Raw genomic sequence first — 22,796 nt, 5'->3', positions numbered from 1 at the left:
CTAGCCCTGTCCCCCACTGGGGGTGGGGAGTGGCTTTCAGAAGCTCACTTTGGATCTCCTGACACTCAGGGACTTGCAGTTAAATGTGCACTAGTTCAAAGAAAACAAAAGCTGTCTCCTTCAGAAGAAAAGCTAATGTCTAGACAAAGGCTAACCTTAAAGAAATGTTTTTGTTTTTGTCTCTGCAGCAGTTTGGCAAAATCCTAGATGTGGAAATAATCTTTAATGAGCGCGGCTCCAAGGTAAGCCCCGTGTCCATACCTCACTCAGCTTCCCCTAAGACTTGCTTCACTGGAGCAGAGCACAGGATTGGGTCCCATGCCGCACAAGTCTGCCGAGTGTCTTCCTTGGGTTAGGTTCTGCAGAGAGAGGCTGTTGATGTTTAAAGGGTGGCAGGAAGCAGGAGAAGCTAGAGAGGAATGTGGCAGCTCCAAGAACAGCAGGCAAGGTTCCTCAGCCAGCCTGGGCTGCCTTAAAGAGGAAGCACCAGGAAACAAGTCAGCTTGGGAAATAACTGCCTAGGTGGCACTGAGAAGAAATCAGTGAGGGATCTTCTCCCAGTTAGCCAACTCACTTGTTCTCTTTGGAATAAATTTTGTCAAGGCTCCTTCCAGAGTAGTGAGGTGTTTTGTCTCCTGGAGTCACATCCAGATGAGTGAGTCTCACGATGCAGCCACTCTGGGCTCACAAGTTAGGTTTTATATTAAGAGTGAGTAGCATTGCTGTGCAAGCTGCTGTATATGGTCTCTGCTGTGTTCTCGGAAGGCTGACATTCCGGTCTCAATTATTTTCCTTATTGAAGAGTAAATTTAAAACTACTTTTTATTTGGTCATATCAGTTTCGTCAAAATAGCCCTCGGCCATGATTGATGCTCTAAGATATATAATTTAAGGAAAAGCTGAATGCAGTAAATGAGTTAACATTTACCTTTTTCAATCCACTGCAGATTCCTGCGCTTTAGTAGTTGCTAGCCCTCACCTCCCTCCCACCTGCAGGGCCACACACACACACACTGTTCTGAAGCCTCAATACTCTCGCCTCCCTTACAGAGTGTCCGATAACTGGTGTTTATTCATTGTTAAAGACATAATTATACTTTAAGCTTCCAGCTTTCAGTTAAAACAAACAGAAAAAAAGATTAATATATCTATACAGACCTTCCTCCAGCACTTAACTGGTAAGTATCTTAGAGTGTTATCTAACTCATAAAACTTATGATGCTTGTACATCTGAACATTTATTTTTATTAAGCATTTAGCTACAAATGGGAAAATACCCATGGCCTCGAGGTTGAAGCACATGAAGATGAAAGTGAAGTCAATAAGTGTGGTCATTGACCACTGATTATCCTGAGACATTTGTGATTTTAAGTTGTGTGTACTTCAGATAACCTTTGTTAAGCTATCCTAGCCGGAAGGCCAGTGCAAGTGCCCAGGTACTAAGGAATTGCTCCCTACAGAAAAAAGGATTGAAATCTTGTGAAGCAAAGGAGATTGATCTTTCTAAAGGCTTTTCACTGACTTCAGGATTCACCTGCTACCTATATTTAATCTCACCTTAACCGGTTACCTCTCCCATGTAATTTCATTTTAAAATAATGGCACCTGCCTGCCTTCTTCCCCCTGAGGACTCTGAAGCTGTGTGTTGCCTCTGTAGCTCCAAGCAGTGTCTTCACTGCCCCTGTTGTCTTTGGCAGTGGCAGTATAGACACTTGTAACTGACAAGTGTATCCAGAGTGAAGCAGAGAATTCAGAATCACCCTGGACCTGCATCAAGGGTTGGGAAGACCCTGGATGGGACCTTTGAACCTCACTCCAAAGCTTTCAAAAATGTGACTATGGAGTCAGACCTTTAATGTCTCCTTCGGGATCCACCTAAAAGAAAGAACACACCTTTCCTTTCTTTTTTCTTTTTTGTTTTTGTTTGTTTTGGTTTGGGTTGGGTTTTTCTTTATTTGTTTTGGTTTGGTTTGTTGATACAAGGCTTCACTATGTAGCCCTGGCTGTCCTGGAACACTCTCTATGTAGACTAGGCTAACCTTGAACTCTATGAGATCCACCTGCCTCTGCCTCTGCCTCCCAGAGCGCTGAGATTAAAGTCATGCACCATAACACCTGGCTTCTCATTCTTTTCTATATTTGGAGTTGACTATAAAATTTCAGAAAGACTTTATTGTGGTACGGTGGTTTTAGCAATTGCCCTGCCCTGGCTTTTAAACAGAGTACTTTTCTATGCAGAAATTAGCTTTATTAAAATGTTTAGGTAGTAATGAAAAAGACTAGTCATAAATAAGTCTGAAATAAGTAATAGTGATGTGTAAATTAATGTTTAACCAAATTATCCTAGAGGGAAAAAAATACCCTCCCCTACCTGTGCTGGGTCTGGAGCCCAGGACCTTAGGCCCGCTAGGCAAGCACTCAGGCAGTGGGCTACATCTCCAAGCTGTCTTCTTTAGAGTGAGTTCATTTGGAAAGGTGGTGACCAGTGCTCCCTGCACCCTCTGCTCACCCTCTCTAGCACTTCCTATGGAGTCTGCTATGCTCTTCAAAGCACTGATTGGCTCGTGTTTGACTGTTGCCTTTTGCTTTGCCTATCCTTTGAATTATGCAAAAGATAATAGGCTGTAATCATATTTCTTAAATTACTCTCTGTGAATTGATTGTCGTTTTATTCTTCTCTCTATAAAAACAGCTGTGACTAAAAATTCTGAGCAGCTGAAACAAAGATAGTCTTTGCCTTTTAAAAATGTGTAAATCAAATATATGAGAATACTCCTAACCCCCAAAACGAGCTCACTTCCCAAAAGGAATCTAGAAAAGTGAGTGTGAGTTATACATAGCTTTCTTGAGTCTCAGATTTCTCTAGTAACAGCAGGATGTTAACATAATCCTGAGGTAACCTAGATAGACTGATCATTTATTTTAGATTAGCCCACATTTATTCCTGTTATCTTATAGCTATTTGTAATGCTCCAGTCTTCCTCAAAATGTCCCATTTAAATAACAAACTACAGTATTGCTCTCCTTGTGGGTTCTTTAAAGTATCTTTTCAGAGGGAAAGCAAGGTCCTTAATGAGAAGTAGAAGTCAAAAGCAAACATTATAGAGTACATCCACCTGTGAGTCTGATTTTTATCTCCACCCTGGTGTCTCACGGACTCTTCAGCAGAACTCTGAGAGATGACTGCCATTTAGCCCCAGGATCCCTGAGCTGGTAGTTTGTGCTAGCACCATCCCATGCCCAAGAACTTTCTCTTGAGTTCATCCCATTGTTGAGTGTGGTACTATCCACTCTCTTCACTCACTGTCACCAGCTACAAAGCTGTCTCTGTGATGGCTGCCATGTGTATTGACTGGTGGTCTCGTTCCTTCTCTCAGGTGCATCCCTCATGACAGGCTCTGGCTTCAAGGAGTGTGGGAAGATGCACACACTTTCCCTCCTCAGACACAAGAATGATGCTCTGGTTTCTTGACCATTGCCTTGGCTTTTGATTTCACATGAAGAGAAATTATTTATTTCCAAATATGGTCAAAAGATTTTCTTTGAAGAATACTAAGTGGGCCTGTATGATTCTCAGTACCGTTCATAGATAATGATGGTGTGAAATGTTTTCCTCTGTACTTAAAACTGAATTAGCAATATGTGTATCCAGAAGGCTTCATTTATTTTTCTTGTTATCACTTTATGGGTTTTAGTTGGGTTTTTTCTTTCTTTTTTTCATTTATTTTTTAATTTCTGTGTTCTGGCCATACCCAGGAGATCCATCTGCTTTTGATTTCTCCCTTTAAAGTTACATGGTAAATTTTCTTTCTCATTCTTCTGAGATTGAAAAATTCAAATCTTATACAAAATTTAAGTATATATATATTTTTTTACACTGTTTATCCTATCGCTTGTTACTTATTACTTATTACAGCCTGAGGCCAGACCAAAAAGGTGACAGTTACTCGGCTCCTGTGTGTTGTGATAAATGGGTGTCAAGGCAGATATGAGCACACTATTCTTTCCATGGAAGTTGGACCATAGTCATGCACCTAACACAATGCTCTGTTTCTTAAGTACAGCTAAAACAGGTGGGCAGCTGCTAGTGCAACCCTAGCAGTTTCGTTAACATTGACAGGACTAAGAACCCTAAAACAAGTATGTGCAGACCTGTGTTGTCTGCTGAGGCACCATTAGTTGGAGACATGAAGGAATCTGAGCTGAGATTTGCACTATACACACTTGAGACTGCAGAGGCCAAGCCCAGAGAGAAGACTGGCACCTCGTACATGGGTAGGATTTCGTGCTGCTGTCATCTTGAGATGATGATACATGACGTACACTGGGCTGAGTATGTTGTTAAAATTAATCTATGTTATTTTAATGTGACTGTCAAGATTTAAAGTATATGTGACACACATGGTTCTGCTGCGTAGCGTTAGTGTAAGCAAATGTGGCATCTTTTCTTAATGAAAAACAAGTTTACTTTTTGTTATCTGTTTTTATTAATGGGGGTTAAATAAAATTCATTACCTTACACACTTGAACTAAGAATTTAATAGTAAATTGGGTGTGGTGGCACACACCTTTAATCTCAGTACTCTGGAAGGCCTAGGCAGGCAGAGCTCTGAGACCAGCCTTGTTTACATAGAGTTCTAGGAGAACAGGACCCCGTAAGTGGTCATCTTGTCTCAAAAACAAAAAAGATTTTGTGAATATTACCCTTTTTCTTTTTTTTTCTTTTTTTTTTCTTTTTTTTTTTTATAGAATAGAGTTTATTCAGGGCATGGGGAGGGGAGCCAGGAGGGTAGTAGAGGCAGAGAGAGGCCAGCCATGAGCATGTGGAGAGATGGGGGAAGGAAATGAGGAAAGGGTGAGGGGACAGAGCCGGAACAAGAAGGCAAGAGAACAAGAGAGCAAGAGCAAATATTACCTTAATTACAAATTATATGATATATTTATTATACTAGGGACTAGTGCAGGTTCGGCTCTACATTTCAAAATTAACTTCTGGTCATTTTTAACTGCTCAAGTAAAGTGTGTTGAATTTAGATATGGCTTTATTTTTCCCCCTTAAGAATAGAGATTCAAATTGAATTTACTCTCAGTTCACTTTTGAAGGATAGAGTACATTCAAGCCTGGTTTTCTGGAGCAGGTTTTCTCTTCCACCCAGAGAAACTGTGGCTGTAATCCCTGCCTTGCCCTTCCAGGCCTCAGAGGATGCCCACTCCTGCTAGACTACAGCCTCCTCTGCTTCAGGGCCAGCATGAGTGGCCTGGCCTTTTTGAAGCTGCAGTTACTGGATTCTGGGGCAGGCCCTCTTGTGTTCCTTTCCTTTATAAATACTGTAAGGATCACACCATTCCCACCTGGATTGTCACACTTATCTCCCTACCTTGAAATCATTTCATCTAATTGTATCTACAAAATCGCTTTTGCCTTGCAAGTTAACATTCTGCAGCTTCAGGGATTAAGACATGAGGAACTTAGGGGTAGTGAATATTACTCTGCCTATACAGGATCTATTTCTCTTCAAAGAATGAAGCCTTACCTCTGTTTCCTTTCAGAGAGCCCCAACCATCAAGCAGGCCCTCTTCCTCCTCTCACCAGGGAAGACTTGCTGGAAACAGCTGGTTTAGTTTGACATCTGTGGTATCTTGATTAGCATTTCCTTTAGCATTTGATCATCTTAGAATATAAAACATTTTAATGCAGACAGTTAAAAATGCAGTTTTCCCCTCAAATTGGGAAAACCTAGCATAGGTATTAATGTTGAACTTTGTCATTTGCAGATCAAGAATTGTTGGTGTCTCATTCACACACCCCAAAAGAGAAGATATCAGAGACATTTCTCAGCTAGGTTTGGAAAAGAAATGAGGACTTGCAGAATAATGGCACTTAGCAAATAGAGTCCACACACAAACTGGCAAAGTTTGAGTTTTGATTTTCTTACCACTCACTGAATTTTAGAGGGTATTTCCCTCTCATTTGAAATCATCTCTTTTCCTTTAGAATCAATCTACTCTATCTGCCCTTCTGCCCTATTCTCCATAATTGTACCAGGACATGTATATACGGTTTGGGTATTGGTGAACAGCTCATATAGGCAGTCACGGTGTAAAAACCAAGTGTGCATTTTCACATAAACTTTAGAGTCATTTTATCATTTATTAGCTTGACCAAAGACATAAGAGTTATGACTTCGAGGATCAGTGGAATGTAGTTTATAATTCTTCTCAGGTTGATCTAAAAACTCGAGATGTGGAGCAGGAGAGGTGAGTCAACAGGTTACAGGCCCAGGGCCCTGAGTGTGGTTCCCAGAACTCAAGTCAGACAACTCACGTCCTCCTGTAAGCCCAGCTCCAGAGGGACCTGATGGCTCTGGCCTTCTCAGGCACCTGCACCTAATGTGCACACAGGCACACAATTAAACTCATCCCTCACTCTACCTGACCCTTCTTACCTTGCCTGCTAGTTGGTAGATTCTTAGGTAGAAGATTTGGCTTCTTGTCTTCAGAGTCTGTTTATCTTTAGAGAAAAGAAAGATACGGACATCCTTCACAACTTGCCTTCAGTACCTTGAGGTTGTCAAAGTGGCTACAACATGTTAATATTAAATTTGTTTCTGAAAATACTTTCCTATTACTATTTTCAACCAGTGTATACATTCTGTAGGAGAGTGCTAAAAACAGTTACCCTAGTACTTCACCACAGTAAACATTCATTTGTCCTCTGTCAACAGAGCGTACCCTCCTGTGGTAGTAGTTGGTACACGGGCATAAGCAGAGATAGTTCATTAGAATATTTCAGACACCACCTACTCACACAGTTAGACTGCTGAAGGATCATCACATCCTTGCTTTTGTAAAGATCTGTTTGGTGTTTTTGTCATTGTTGTTTGTTTTGGGTTTGGGTTTAGGTTTGGTTTGCTTTGGTTTGGTTTTTGGTTGTTTGAGACAGGGTTTCTCTCTATAGTCTTGGCTCTCCTAGAACTCACTTTGTAATCAGACTGGCCTCAAACTCAGAGATCTGCCTGCCTCTGTCTCCCTAGTGCTGAGATTAAAGGAGTATACCACTATTTCTGGCTCTGTAAACTCTGTTTAAGATGGGGTTTTATCTATGGAGGCATGCCTGTACTGTTAGGCTTCAGTGACTCCTCGGAGAGTCCTGAGAGGTTCCTTTGCAGATGTAAACTGCTAAAGAAATGACATAAAGTTAGAGCTGTGGAGGGTGGGCAGCACCAGTGTACCTGTGGTGAAGATGGTAGGCACTTTGATGAAGTAGTCATGTGTAGTCATGCTGTTGTCATGTGGTGAGCTGCCCCTGGGAATAGCAGAAACAAGTGAGCATAGGGTAGGCTAGCCCCTGGCCTTTTTGTTTGTGAGCTCTGTCTTTGTATCTGGGGATACAGGGCACATTATACTAATCCTGACCCACATGGCAGCAGCTGCGTTACCTCCTTCATGGCGTCTTCCCTATCGAACAGTGGATAACCACTGTTACTAACACTCCTCATTGCTGATGCCTGTCCACTGACTATTCCTGCTTTTCCTCATGGAGAAAAGTCACTAATTTGCCTTTAACAGCAGAGATAGACATCAACAGATGTATGATATAGGTAATTTTCTGAAATTCAGCCATATACACATTTTCCCATAAAGTGCCAATCTGATCATTTAAAATTGTTGCTAAAGAAAAATCCTAGTTGTCCATTTCCGGTGATAGTTACGCTTGCATACACAGTTGTTACCCACAGAACTAGACCTCACTACTGTCTTCAGTTATCCTACTCCCAAAAGACAGTAGTGTAAGACACAGGTAAAGCAGGACCAAGCTAACTCCCTTACATCTCATTGTGGAGCCAGTAACCTTGAATGTGAATTTTCACAGAGCAGTTAGTGGAGAAGTATAGATTTCAGGGTCAGAGAGTCAGTTGAAAGAAAAACAGGATCTAGAAAGATGCCTCAGTTTGTACGTCCCTTGCAAGCATGAAGACCTGAGTTTGATCCTCAGCACTCATATTAAAAAAAAAATAGAGCGAGCAGTCCGTGAAGACACTGCGCCTATTTCTGCCCTGCCCTCCACCTGCACAAATGCATACATGTGCACACAATAATAATAGCTTTATGGTTTGGTTTGGTTTGGTTTTGTATGTTCAGATTTTTGAACTGAGTAACTTCTTACCTTAATCTTGGTCTGGCCTCACGTACATTATATTTTATTTTATTGCTATTACAGTTAATTAAGTTACTGTTATTATTACAGTTGTTTATCCTTTTATTGGGTTTAAATTTCCCTTTACAAAATATGCATGGATCAAAAATGTACCTTTGGAAGAAACTGCTGGTGTTAGTTGTGCTGGCGTCACTTCATACTGTGATGTTTTCTGTTTACCAAGAGATGAGTATTTCAATATAACGATGTGCATGTTTTCCCCCTTCTCCCGCTGCATGCAGGGATTCGGGTTCGTAACTTTCGAGAATAGTGCTGATGCAGACAGGGCCAGGGAGAAATTGCACGGCACCGTGGTAGAGGGCCGTAAAATCGAGGTGCATGTCTTCAATAATTCAATTTCTCGTTTATATTTTTCTTTCTCTTTGTGTACTGCCTCACTTCACCTTCCGACCCCTGTCCTGTCCATGTGTGCACTCCTGTCTGTGTGTGCACTCCTGTTCGTGTATGCATTCCTGTCTGTGTGTGTGCACTCCTGTCCATGTGTGCACTCCTGTCTGTGTCTGTCTTTACCTCCTTGCACTACACTGTAAAAGTAACAATCCTGTCGGCTTCTCCCCTGCTTTTGGTTGTTCTAGGGTTAATTTGGAGGGCGGGGATGTTTGCCTACCTGTTTTTCACTTACTTTTTTTCCCTCTTCCAAAATGTTCATCCTTCTGCTCTCTTGATTTTTTTTTTCCTTTGCTTCAGTTCGCAAGACTCTGAATTCCTATAATGAGGCCTAAGCAAAACTAACTTCAAAAATGTCTAAAGACTATCTATCTAGCTTATAGCATTGTGTCTTGGAGGCCAGTTCCCCTCCAAGTGTGTTTGATAAGTGTGGATAGATGATTATAGCGGTTGGGGGTGGGGGGGTGCAGAATCCAAAACTCTGATAGTTTTACATTTTACTTAATACCGAGAACTTCAAGGCTTGGCTCCAAAGTTGACAAATAGCAGTCTCAACAGAGGGTTCAGGGGCAGCTGGTGGCACTGATGAACAAATGTTGTGATTGTGAAGTCAGCCCTGGGCTCACCAGCATAGAGTGACTAACAGATTGAAGGTTAACTGGCTCCTCTCCCCCCTTTCCCAGTTTTTTAAAGTATTAAAATATAAAAGCCACCATTTGAGTAAGATGTCTGCATATTTTGCTTTTTTTCCCCTTTCCAATGGTTTAGCATTTAGGGCCCTTCACTTGCCTCACTCTTTCCATGGTAACTATACACAATGCTGGCGGTGCCCGTTGGCGGTAAGTGAACTGAAAGTGCTAGAGAAGAAGCTTTGAAAAATGTAATCACAAAACAATTAAGAGAGAAAAAGTCCATCTGCCATCTCACATTAACACTACCAGATGTGGTTTGACTTGCTTCTCTCCCTTCCTGCCCCTTTTATTTTCACTGCTGTGGGGTGATGTCGCCTGGACTTTGGATGTACATCCTGTCTTGTAGCAGTCTGAGCTGTTTGGTTACTGACTTCATGGTGATTTTTTTCCCCTTGCGCATCTTACTCAGAGTTACTGAACTCCAGTTTGGCTGGTTTTATTAATGCACTCTGCCCCCTTTCCCAACCCCGTGCAGCTCTTTCCTGCCGACACCCCCCTCATGTTCTCGCCTATTCTCCCCTACCACTCTGTTCAGTTTCCCTGACTTCCCATTCCTGCCCCTTCCTTCCTTCCTCCCTGTCCCTCTCTGTCTGGAGCTGTGGGTGTCTCTTGCTGACTGGTAGTGTCTGCTTGGTTCTGGCTGGTTTTCCTTTGGATTGCTTGGTGGCTTTCTGCTCTAGTAGCTGGTTCAAGCCCTTGCTCCATTCCAACCTTGCTGCTCACTTTCCCTCTTCTTTCCGAGTTGTTTCTTTCTTTTCTTTGTGTGTGTTAACTGCATGCTCTCAATCTCATCGTTGTTGTCTCTCATTCTTTCTTTGTAAATGTGAAATGTTTACATTATCTGGTGGTCAAACTAGAGTAAATGGAGTTTCAAGCTGTCTTCACACAGGAAGGGGGAGAGGGTCATTAAAATATGTCAGATGTTTTTAAATTCTAGTTTTATCCAAAATTGGTCTTCTTAACATAAATCTAGTACAGTGTATATCCCTAGAGGCAAAGTAAGCTGACCTTGGTGGCACAAGCCTGTCCTTTAAGCATTCAGGAGGCAGAGGTAGAAGGATCACAGATTTGAGGTTGGCCTGGCTGCATAGCAAATCTCAGACTGAGCCTGAGCTTCCTAGTGAGACTTGTTTTTAAAAAACAGATGAGACACATTTATATTTCATAAGCTCCAAGCTCAAGGCAAGCTGCAGTTGAGTTTATGATGAGGCTTTGAAGTTGGTCCTGAGGCTACCCACAGTGTCCTGACTTCTGTTCCTCCCCTCCTTTCTGCTTACCTCAGCATGGAGAAAACCTCATACAAGCTTTATCATGGGGTAGAGGAACACGGTTCAGGAGAACTAAGCAATCACTCTTCACTGCTGAGCACCTGTGCCAAAGGCCCTCCGAAACTTCATCTTAAATGAGTAATCCATGTGATCTAGAAAATTCAGGACGGTCCTACAGACTGCCACCACGGGAATCTTTAGTTCCTCTATTTATTTACCAATCCCAAACAGTCAAATAAATAAATAAATCTGTAGACCATCAGGACAGGATATGACATCAGCATCATGGCTCAGGTGGCAAGCCTCTGTTTTACTTAACAAGCTTCAAAGTTATTTTGTAGACATATTTGTTCCCTATCTCCTTTTTTCCAAATTGTCTTCAGTAAAAAAACATCTTAAGGCTGTCCAGAGAACTTGTAACTGCATGGTTTCTCTGCAGTGCTGAAAGGTAGAATAGCCACAGTTTTTTATTTGGAGACCAAGAAACTACATTTTACTCTTGTTAGCCTCATTTAATAAACACATTAAAATTCTATGAATATTTTATGATGCTGTGTTAATTATCTAAATGCTATCAGAAATTTACTTTTAAATTATGTACTGTGTTACTGGATGAGCAGTGTCATGTTCCCTAATGCGTCTCTCCCCGCCCTCTTGTCTGTTCATGATTTTTAGGTGAATAATGCTACAGCACGGGTCATGACCAACAAGAAGATGGTCACACCATATGCAAATGGTGAGGATTTACAAGCTGCCTTGGGAGACCTTTGTTCTTATGTAGATATATGATATTTTCACGACTTTCTAGGACCATCGGCTCAATTCACATTTGACCTCTTAGAAAAGTGTTTTATCTTTACAGATTATTTTTTTCCTTAGAATTAAGCTAAGCTTTTAACTTACAAAGGTATTCTGTTCTCATTAACTTTATTTATTTATTTATTCATGTTTGTTTGTTTATATGATGAATACACTGTAGCTGTCTTCAGACACACACCAGAAGAATGCATCAGATCCCCATTACAGATGGTTTCGAGCCACCATGTAGTTGCTGGGAATTGAACTCAGGACCTCTAGAAGAACAGTCAGTGCTCTAGATTAGTGAGAAGAAAAACCTAGGCTCTTTTATAATTCTAGATTTCTTGCTTTCCCTAAGACCTGTCAGTAATGGCCATGGGACTGTAGGGTGTAGCTTTTTATTCCATGATGACAAGTTATATAGTGAGTTTAATAAAAATTTGTAAGAATGGAATTTTCAGTGATAGACTGGAAAGGTGGCTCCTCAGGGAAAAAGCACTAGCCCATGCAAGCCTGAAATCTTGAGTTCAGTAACCAGAACCTATGTGAAAAGCCATGTGTGGTAGTCCACATCTGTAATCCAAGCACCTTAGGCAAAAGTTTGGGTCCACTAGCCTGAAATATGCCATACAGTGGCAGAAATAAGAGAGGCCTTCCTTCAGCAGCAGGAAGGGAGAGGACTGGCTTCAAGAAGTTGTCTTCTCATCTCTGCTGCCCTCCATAGCATGCACACACCCATACTCAACACACAAAGTAAATTTAAATTGTTTTCTAAAATGCAGAATTTAGGGCTGACGTAACAGCTCAGGTTAACTGATCTTGCAGAGCACCCAAGATCAGTTCCCAGAACCTATGTCAGGTGGCTCTAAACTACCTGTAACTCTGGCTCTGGGAGGTGTGTAAGTCAGAGGACACCCTCAACCTACATAAGTCTGTCTGTTCTCTCCTTTATCCATATGGGTCCAGGTGTCAAACAGGCTTGGTGGTAAACGTTTTTACTCACTGAACCATTGTGTTGGCCCTCGTGAGCACTTTTATCAGCATAAGGACTTGAGAGTGAGTCGTGAGTTATTTGAACCAGATAATGCTGGCTCACACCTGTAACCTTGGTACTGAGAAAGCTATAAGACAGAAGGATAATGAGTTCCGAGGCACATAGCCTGGGCTACATAGGGCCCAATAAGTAATTAAAACACTTAACTCCTAGCCTGATGACCTAAATTCTTCCTCCTCACCCACATAGGAAAAGGAGAAAACCAACTTCTTTATATCATCCTCTCATTGACACACACACACACAGACACACATACACGGGGGTGGGGGGGAGAGACAGAGAGAGACAGAGAGATACAATGTAAAAAAAGGAAGGAAAATCTGTAATTTCAATATAAGTGGCCTTTCCTTCTCTCCATTCCTGTATTCATAGCATAACAGCAGCAGTGGCTAGGGAGAAAAATCAGTAGGAGCTAGCTCCTCCAGAAAATAGACTGGCAGGGTGTGTTGCTTCTTGTATATAAAAGTCAGTAGCTACTTAAGTTCTTATGTAGCATTCTACTCACTACTAGAGGGGTAGAATGCATTTCTTGCTTACAAACAAAATACTTGACATATTCTATACATATTGCATACTGTAAGTATATAAAGAAATAAAATGTTCAAGCTGAGTGGTGGTGGTGCATCCCTTTAATTACAGTACTCAGGAGAAGTAGGACAACCAGGTACACAGAAACTGTCTCAAAAAAAAAAAAAAATCTCCCAACATAGTATTTGGAAACTCAACATTTCTAAATCTTAAATTAATGTTTGACATCTAGTCTGGTATCCTTCAGAGTCTTGAGTAACATGTTCATTAAAATGTTAATTATAAATTAAAACCTGAAGCCCTGCACAGAAGATAGGAATGGACTTCACATTTCATTACTGCCTGTCTTTCCTTCTCTACTTGATGAACCCCAATTTTTACTATGAAGGGAGATTTCCATTTACACACACCTTGTGCTGTATAACTGAATGTGCCATCAAGTTCCAGGTTGGTTTGGTTTTTGAGACAGGGTTTCTCTGTGTGGCCCTGGCTGTCCTGGAACTACTTTGTAAACCAGGCTGGCCTCAAACTCACAGAGACCCGCCCGCCTCTGCCTCTTGAGTGCTGGTATTGAAGGCGTGTGTGCACCACTGCATCTGGCTCTAGGTCAGATTTTAATTCAATCTGAGGATGCCTTAATGAAGCATCTAATGTAAAGTACTATGAAGATGGCACGTAATGAAGTGTGTTGCCTTGTGGGTACCAAATGATAGGTGTTCAGATTTCTTTCCTCTTCTAAGCTCAGAGAAGGCCATCTGGGTACAAAGTTCTGAACATTCTGCCAAACTCAACAGTGTATTTCTGGTTCCTCTTCTTCACACCCCGTCTCCATCTTCCTCCCTCCCTCCATCTCGTTTTCTGTTCTACTTACAGTCTGATGTTATAATAACATAGACACAAAGCCGCTTTGGGGCCACAGCTTAATCATTAAGGGAAGTCAGGGCAGCTTTCAAGCAGAAGCTGTAGAGGTACTGTTTAAAGATGATACCATTGCCCTTTCCTGAAAACTCTGACCTGGGGAGGAAAAACAGCCCCAAGGTGCCTGAAGCCACCTTGAGCTGCAGAGTTCACTCCTGTCCTCTTCTGTTTCAGGCTGGAAGTTAAGCCCAGTAGTTGGAGCTGTGTATGGCCCTGAGTTATATGCAGGTATTAGTGCACTGCTTCCCTGTCTGCTACTTAATGGCGTCTGTGGCTTCTCATTCAGCTATGTCTTTGTATTGTAACCTTTGTGGGTTTTGTTTTTTGTTTTGTTTTTAATGTACTTAGCATCCAGCTTTCAAGCTGATGTATCCCTAGGCAATGAGACGGCTGTGCCCTTATCAGGAAGAGGAGGCATCAACACTTACATCCCTTTAATCAGTAAGTAGCCTACACTGACCTGCTATGGGTTTTGACTGTTGCCACATGTGCTAGTTTGGTCTGGTTTTGTTCTATTAATGCAGAACTGATGAAAAAGAACTATTCTTGAGAGATTAATAGATACCACAGTGCCCTGTTTTGTGTAACTCACACTAGAAGCACCCATAAAACAAAATCACTGGAAAGTGTACAGATGAACATGTAAATATCCCATCTGTATGTGATCATAAGGATCCTAAGGAAATCAGAAGATAAGAGCATGTCTCTAGCCTGCATCACTCAAGCCTGCTCGTCCTACCCACTCTCCTCTGGAGTACCACTTAGCAGAGCTCCAGTGTCAGTAACAAGCCATTTTCTTGATGTCTCTAAAGTCACTTTTACCCAGACCTGTTTCCCCTGTAACTAAACCAGATTCCACAGAGCAGGATGTTGGTACGTGCCTTCCAGAGCAAGGAACACTTAGAGGCAGCTTTTGTCTGTCTCACTAAAGGTACAGAGCAACTGAGGAAGTTAAAATATTTTAGAGACACCAGGCAATGGCAGTGCATTCCTTTAATCCCAGCACTCAGAAGGCAGAGGCAGGTGGATCTCTGTGAGTTTGAGGCCAGTGTGGTCTACAGAACTAGTTCCAGGACAGCTATGGTTAAACAGAGAAACCTTGTCTTTAAAACTCTGTTTATTTATCTATATTAAAGAAATGAAATTACAAATAAATTCTCTAAAACCTATTGTATACCTTGGAGGTTAGTACCATTAAAAATATAAAGAAGTTTCCTTTTGAGGAATAATTACTATATAATAACAGAAATGAAACTAATAGTTGGCCAGTTAAAGAATTTGTATTAACCTGATTTAAATCACCAACAGAAATTAAAACTTGTGCACCTTATTAAGATAAGAGTTTCTTATCAGTTCTCATAATGACTGGAAAAACCTGGAAGAAACAGAGTAAACTCAAGATCTGTGATGAGTGAGGCATGGAGTTGTTTGGTCATATTGTATCTCTCTTTCCATTTCTTCCCCAAGCCCCAGAGTCACTAGTGTATAAATTAGTATGCTTGTTGTCTTTTCAGGAAAGATTGGGTGCCTGTCTTTCTACCTTTTCCTTAATTGATTCTCAGTCTAGTTTTGTGCCAGCTCCTGAATGCAAGTTGAAATTTCTGTCATATTTTGGGTCTCCCTTTAGTTCCTGGCTTCCCTTACCCAACTGCAGCCACCACGGCAGCTGCTTTCAGAGGAGCCCATCTGAGGGGCAGAGGGCGGACAGTGTATGGTGCAGTCCGAGCGGTACCTCCAACAGCCATCCCCGCCTATCCAGGGTAAGCATTAGATTCCAAAATCACCATTTCTAAAATAAGCAATCGGATACAAAAGGAGGGAAGATGAGTGCTCTGCCCTCCCTGATTTCCAGGCTGTTGCTTGCAGCATTTAGATGCTGTGTAAATATTTGCAAATTAACGGACTAAGGGCAAGAACCAAAATACAGAATTTTGACCAAGGGTCAATTCGTTATATAAACCCTCATTTTGGCCACCTTAAGCCTTCGTGGTGACAGCTTAAGACAGTGGCTAGAGCCATCTTGTGTTTGCTAGCAGTGTGTTGGCATGGAGTTCACTCAGCAGCGCACGAGTGTGGATTAACACTACTACAGAGGACTGAGGGAGCTGGAGATCATAGTGCCAGACTGTGTCTGCTCTGCTCACCTGTCTCAGCTCCCCATGCTGGGGCAGAGGCCAGCACATGCGCCCACCCCGTGGTTCACTGCCTGGGTGGTGAGCAGCAAAGCTAGTTACCCACAATGGATTTGCTTTCTTCGTAGGAAACAGATTGAAAGAGGTGAATTCAAAGACAAAACAAGTCCAATTGAATGAAGGAAGAGAGGGAGAAGTAGGGATCCAGCTGCAGCTGGCTTGAGATGGTAGCAGCTGACATAGCCGAGCATCCTTCGCCTTCAGTTTGGAGCAGGATGTCTCATGCAGTGGAAAGATTCCATAGCAACAAACAAATCCTTTGTTTTTGAATGGGGAGAAGAAGGGAAGATGGCAGATTAACTTTTAGTTGTTTACCTGTGTCAACCTGAATTATGTTTTTATATGAAGTGAGCTTCTCTAAGTCAGCTGTACTAAGAAGTTTCTCAAAAGAATTGACATTTCTCTTCTTCATCTTTTCCTATGACAGGTAGTTTTTTTGTTGTTGTTGTTGTTGTTTTTGTTTTTCCTGTATTGTGGAGAAATATAAATAGCTGCAGAAAAGCCAATTAGTTGCTTTTTAGTTAAAACATGACAGAAGAGAGGATGTCCCTTTCTGATAGCAAAATTGGCTTCACCAGGAGGTATACTAATTTAACATTCATTCATTCATAGACCAATGGACATACCATTAGGAGTCCTCCATGCTACAGAATTAAAGCATTTTTATTAGACAAGGCAAGTATGCATGCTGAAGTGGGCAGACTCCAAGACACTGCAAGGGAACTGCTTCAGAAAATAACTTTCATTTGCAATTTATAGATAATTAAATCCCATGCATTCCATCATCTCCATCTTCTGCCATGACTTGCTTTTAATTTTATCCTTTTTTGTCTCAACTTGACCTTTGACCTTCAACCTCTGACATCTCTTTTTTTTAAAAAAAAAAAAAATTAAAGATACAGCTTTGTTTCATTAAGAAATATTTGAGTGAAACATGAAAGTGGATCTTTTACAAGTTTAGCACACTAGGAAAAGTGCTCATGACATATCTCCCATTTCCACCCAAAAGCATTGACTGTCACATATGCAGGGAGAGAATGCAGAAACACATGGAACTTCCTATTTTGTAACTTCCTGAGCTACTTCATAGCCCATTTTCTCCTAAGTCTGTGTCAGATATATAAATTTGCTTAAGCATATCTTGTCTTTTATGTCTGATCATATCAGTACACTGAACACTTATTTCCTGTGTATTCTTTTTTTTTATTAACTAAACCACCTGTTTACCTGGAAGATGGCAAGGAATAAGTCCAGTATTTCCTGGGGAATGGCCTAGAGTTGCTCTCCTAGAATTGCTTGTGAGCCTCTGTGCTCTTACGGCGTTGGTACAGGAATTATCAGAATTCTTGTAGAATCCAGTGAATAGTCACAATCAGTGATTTGCCTTAGAATAAAATATATCCGTGTTTCTAATGGCAACAGTCTTTGTAGAGGGAATGTGTTGTAGTCTTTGCCTGTGCCTCATACTGACACTGACAAAGATTAACTCCGAGTAGCCTCTGTGTTCCCCATTCTTCAGCCTTCACTTATGCAAGTCTTTTAGGAAAATGCAGTGGAAAGGCAGATCCATCCCAATATTAGACTTGAAGTACGTGGAGACTAATGCAAGTAAAGCCTGACTACAGACACCAGAAGTTCATCTGCTTTTCCTGCTGTGCAAAAACAGAGGTCTAGTGTTAGGTGCATTATAAGGTATGACCTTGCAACTTTTAGATGTAAGACTTAGTGGCCCTACTTGTTAGCTCATTCATTATAATGGAGAAAAGAAATCCATTTTACTTAGCTAATAAACCAAAACAGATTTTTAAAAATATATAAAACAGCCAAGTCTTGACCTGACAAATATGAAGAAAGTTTATCTTCTACCACTGTTAATGTCTTTTGCTCCCAAAATATTTGGGGGAAAATCTGTATATGCACAAGCACTTCATAAGGCTGGAGGAAAGTCTACATTGTAAGAATAATAGTATACTACTACTCCAGTTTTTTGTTTAAAAAACTAATAGTGCCTGCTTGGCAAAGCCCATTCCCAGACAGGAGAGTGAGCCATGCCATTGACTTCCTCAGGTTCACCATCAAGGACAGTCCTAGTTGTGACCAAAGCTTCAGTCACCAATTGTGTGTTTCAGAATTCTTTGGATACTCTGTTAGTTAGGCAAGAACCCTTAAAATCTTCCAGTTGCTCCTTCCCACTCTGGATTATATTGTTACTATCTGGGATCCCACTGCACCTTTCAATTCTTGGACCAATCACCTTAACCTTAAGCTCATTACCTCTGCTTGTGAAAGCAATGCATTGTGGGTATTTTTGGTTGTTTTGTTCTTTTGGTTTTTTTTTTAATTACATTTCTCTGTTTACTTTGGTCAGAATTGATTGACTTGTTTTTCCAAGGTGTTGCATTGGTTCTTAAAAATGCTGAATAATAATACTTTGCATGCTTGTGTGATCAGCCAAATCTTATCGCATGTCTAATGTGCAGGGTAAAACGCGGGTGATGTATGGATAACAGGAAAATCTATACTTTCAAAAATGAAAATAACTACTAAGCATCATTTGAAACACACCTAGCAAATAGCTCCTATCCTAATGGAGTTCACTTTGTTCACTCTCCTCCTCAAGTTAAGCCCTCAGCATCCCTGCCCTTTGTACGCCGTCAAAGAATAGCAAACGTGTAAAAGTCCTCCAGATCCTAAAGGTGGTCTGTGTAATCCAGCAGATATCAGACAGCTCCATGCGGCCCTGCCAGGTACATAGCCTCTGTCCCTAGTCTGGGTTATCCAGGGTCCTGGTGCTTTGTCTGGTTTTGCAGACCCTTAGCCCTCCTCACGTGTCCTGGAGCCATGAAACACATACAGCTCTGTCACCAGCTTGCCGCGGCCCCACGTCCAGGTTACATTCATACATCACCTGCCTGTGTAGCGCATGTGCATGCTGCCGTCCTCAATAACCGGAATGTGTTTCTGTTCTTTTGTTTTTTGTTTTTGTTTTTGTGTGGATTTCTGCAGTGTGGTTTACCAGGACGGATTTTACGGTGCTGACCTCTATGTAAGTACACACACTGGGGCCTTTTTGACCCCATCCCCTGACAAGCCAGCCTTTTTTTTCTGTTTCTTTAGTTTGTTTTGGTTTTTTTTTTTTGTTGTTGTTGTTGTTTCCTTTTTTAAAAATATAATTTAATTTTTGTTTTCCTTTTTCCTTGTGGATATATATATATATTTATATATTTTAAGAATGCAAGCATGCTTCTCTGCCACTGCGCTTGCCCCTGGGTGCAAAAACTAAGTCTTTGGGTCTTGTGATGGTTGCTGGGCTCAGTCTGCTGGACATCTTCTTCCCCTCCCTGTGCTGCCCACAGAAGCTCTAGGTTATCTCTTTCTTACCTGTGAGATGATCAGCAGGTTTAAAGTCGTATTGTTGTCACATCATCTGCATACATAAATGACAGGACTAGCTTACCTGACACCAGCTCTTTCCTGTCTCTGCTTTTCTCTCCATCCCACACCCTCTTTAAAGTGTTAGGCTTTGTTTTTTGTAATGCCAGGAAGCTTTCTGAACTGTGTGCTCTCTAACTTTACATGACTTGAAGAACATAAACTTGTGAAAGTGGTGTCAGCAGCTGGTATCATAGTACAGTAGCTATGGAGGAGTGTACAGTATTTGAGGATCACAGATGCTCAGCTTCAGTCTACCTGGAGTCCACAGCCAGGGCGTCTCTTTCTTAGGAGTCAAACAAGGGAAACCAGGAAGTGTGGTAGCAGCCTGGACTCTGATGTTCAGTTATCGTCAATTTCCCAATTCTAGCAGGCGCATTGACATTTAACCCAGTGTCTTTCTAGCTGGAGATAAAGTTCCATGTTCCATGATTTGTTGGTCACATACCTACTTCAAAGGAATCTAACTAACATGGGAAAAGCTGTTGAGTTTTAAGGACTATCATTAGGTGCCTTCCAAGTGGCCTTTTTCTGAGTGTCAGCATAGTCAACTGACCTGAATCGTTAAGACAATTCTGTAAAGAAGACTTAGCATAGGAAGTCACTCTAAGGTAGGTCAGCTGTCCAGGAGGTGCTCTCTCTGCCCTCTCCTCTCCCCTGTCAAGAGGCTGTTGTGCCTGCTTCCTCAGCAGTATGATGTCAGAGACACTGAGGCTGCTGTTTCAGGCCAGGTCAGTCTAGCTGTGCTAGCTAGAGTAGGTCTTCCAAGTGTGTCTACCTCGTACAGGAACCTTAGGTTGGCGTCATTGGCCCCTCCCTGACACTGTGATTATAGGAATTTCATAAATAGTTTACACGGCCAAGCATGGAGACCCCTGGTCCATGCCTCTTACCTTTCTTTGTACTTTAATTAAAATCTAACTCTTGCTCAGCAAATTTTTAAGAAGTAACTGTTCCTCCTGTGTTCATAGTTGAGGACTGGGAAAGTCTGGCTTACTTTACAGCATACTACACATTTCTGGATGTGCATTTTACATATGATGATCTCTATATTCTCATAAAACTCATTTTCATATTATTATGTTTTGGAAATCTACTGTAGTTGAATTATTTCCCCAACTGAGGTTTTGGGTTTTGGGGTGCTTTTTTGTTTTGTTTTGTTTTTTGTTTTTTGTTATCATTGTTGTTGTTTTTCATGTAATATCTTCCTTATTTGGGATTTATTTTTAAAGCATATCCTGCTTCTATCCCGGCTTTGCCTGCTTTTACCTTGAACCAACCAACTGAATGTTTGGTTATGGCTCTCCTGTTTCCTTATTTTGCATTGTAACATCGTAATGAATGATCGTTTTTTAATATGTCCATCAAAAGGATTTTTTGTTTGTTTTTTTTAATTTCTTTTTTTTTAATGATTTTTGTTTTTATTTTCTAATCTAAATGAATAATCTACAGACTCTTAAATGCCCTTCCCAGCGGCCCCTGCTGGCTAGAGCCCTGCTGCCTATTTCCCGCCTCTCCCTCTCTCCATCTACAGCAGAGTTCTTCGGAGGACAAAAGTTGATCACTAGTGCTGAGATCATATTTGAGCCCTGCACTGAAAACCAGGACCTCGCTATAGTGTTCTAACTGGAGCTGTTAAACCGATGGTGTGCCGGGGGGGGGGGGGGTGTCTTAAACTGACGGCTCTCCTGCGTGTGCTCCACTTCTCTCTGTACATTTCCTAACTGGAAATCTAGTTCCTCAGAAGTGTGTACTAGAATAGCATGAGTGCAGGATTTAGTGTGTTAAAAACCACTCTGGCCCAGGCAGGGGATGAGAAGAAGACACTCGGGAGAGGGGCTTCTGTGCAGCTGCTGCTCAGTCTTCCCTCTGCTGCTCTCAGAGTGGTTCATGGAAGCCATTTTTTTCTTTTCTTTCTTTCTGCTTCCTTACGACTTTCTTTTGTCTGGAGACAAAATGTCCTGATCTAGCCATCATGCCCTCCATTTGTAAAGAGCCCTGGCCTTCTAGGATAGGTGTGTGTCCACTTCCCATCCCTGCTGCCTCCCTTTTCCCCATTACAAAGGCCGTAGTTCACCCTAATTTATCTTTTAAGTGGGATAACAAACTCCTAATTCTCATCCTGTGAAAAGCATGCTTGCATCCAAAGGAAAGAAAAGGCTGGCAGCCCATGGTGGGCTCTTTGTATGATTGTTTTCCTTCCACAGCTGTGTTTTTGAACTGCTCTTCCTGTGTTCTGTTATAGAATAGTGTTACAGGAACCAATCATTAGCGCTAAAATACCTCAGGTAGGAGTGCCAGTGTGACCTGCCAATCAATCAGATTGTGGATTGCAGTGAAAAAATTGAATTATACTAACCATTCCAGCTCCACGTTAGAGATGGGAACAGAGGCTTTTTTGGACAATCAAGACTTGTGAGCGTGTGATCTAAGCCCTGCTACCTCAGCAGTGCCCACATCACATCCACACATCATGGCACTTCCTTCAGAGTGAGCCTTCCAGTCCCCTCAACACACATCGGCCACAGGTGCATCACATGCACAATCCACGGTCCACTGTCCGACCACTGCTGCCTCTTTCAGCCTGTCAGTCCCAGCTCCTGTGCTGTTTAGGCTAGTCTTTTATATTGGAGAACGTAGCAGCCGAGAGTGCTGACTGTGAAAGAGACAGCGAAAGGAAGCAGACTTGAGTCTGCCCTCACAGGGCCTTAAATCCCATGTTCAGGTGCCTAGCGAAATCAGAGTCAGAACTGGACTGTGCTGCTGCAGAAGTGTGGAGTTCTTACAGGTCTGGCCGTGCCAGACGTTAGCTCCTGGGCCTTCTTTCCTTTCACCTGATAAGATCAGTAAGTGATTGGATAATAGCACACTTATTAGAGTTTTCCCAGTAACTTGATGCTCAGAGAAGAAAAATAGTCCATAATTTAATAACCCAGTTACTTCATGTAACCCAGTGATATTTTAGAAATGAACTAATTTGGAGAAATGTGGAAGAGCAAAGCATTTGAAAGATTTAATTCATTAAAGTTCATCTCTCATAAATCATGTAAGTCAAAGCTAATCAAGTTGATCATAACAGTTTCTCTCCTTAACACCAAATTTAAATGATGATGAGATGGAACTTAAATGACACTTTTGGAATATATAGATATGTCCATTCAGAGCAGAAATTATGAATTTTATATTCAAGCCTGTGCTGTGTCTGCATGAGAACTCAACTGTCTCCTGTGGCTGAGGCTCTCAGCTGGCATAGGGAAAGAGGGCATTAGGATCATCCAGAGACAAATCCAGTGGTTCTAGAGGCCAAAC

General features: G+C 41.6%; 1 protein-coding gene across 7 annotated transcripts in view; it reads left to right on the top strand.

Annotated features, from left to right (window-relative positions):
• Rbfox2 (RNA binding fox-1 homolog 2) overlaps positions 1-22,796 on the top strand; it is a 249,215-nt gene that overhangs the window by 214,473 nt on the left and 11,946 nt on the right. For 2 of the 7 annotated variants that reach the window (XM_028778947.1, XM_028778952.1), the window contains 7 exons: positions 189-242; positions 8,440-8,532; positions 11,241-11,301; positions 14,038-14,091; positions 14,212-14,304; positions 15,491-15,623; positions 19,062-19,101. In XM_028778947.1, the coding sequence (XP_028634780.1) occupies positions 189-242; positions 8,440-8,532; positions 11,241-11,301; positions 14,038-14,091; positions 14,212-14,304; positions 15,491-15,623; positions 19,062-19,101 (528 nt within the window). Of the gene's footprint in view, positions 1-188; positions 243-8,439; positions 8,533-11,240; positions 11,302-14,037; positions 14,092-14,211; positions 14,305-15,478; positions 15,624-16,667; positions 16,731-19,061; positions 19,102-21,732; positions 21,775-22,796 lie in introns of those variants that run through there. The other 5 variants (XM_028778951.1, XM_028778950.1, XM_028778946.1 and 2 more) reach the window with 5 other exon arrangements.

This window comes from Grammomys surdaster, unplaced genomic scaffold, assembly GCF_004785775.1.
Source record: "Grammomys surdaster isolate TR1022 unplaced genomic scaffold, NIH_TR_1.0 342, whole genome shotgun sequence".
Taxonomy (NCBI): domain Eukaryota; kingdom Metazoa; phylum Chordata; class Mammalia; order Rodentia; family Muridae; genus Grammomys; species Grammomys surdaster.
The sequence above is the reverse complement of the archived record's forward strand: the minus strand, read 5'-3'. Positions and strand labels throughout refer to the sequence as shown.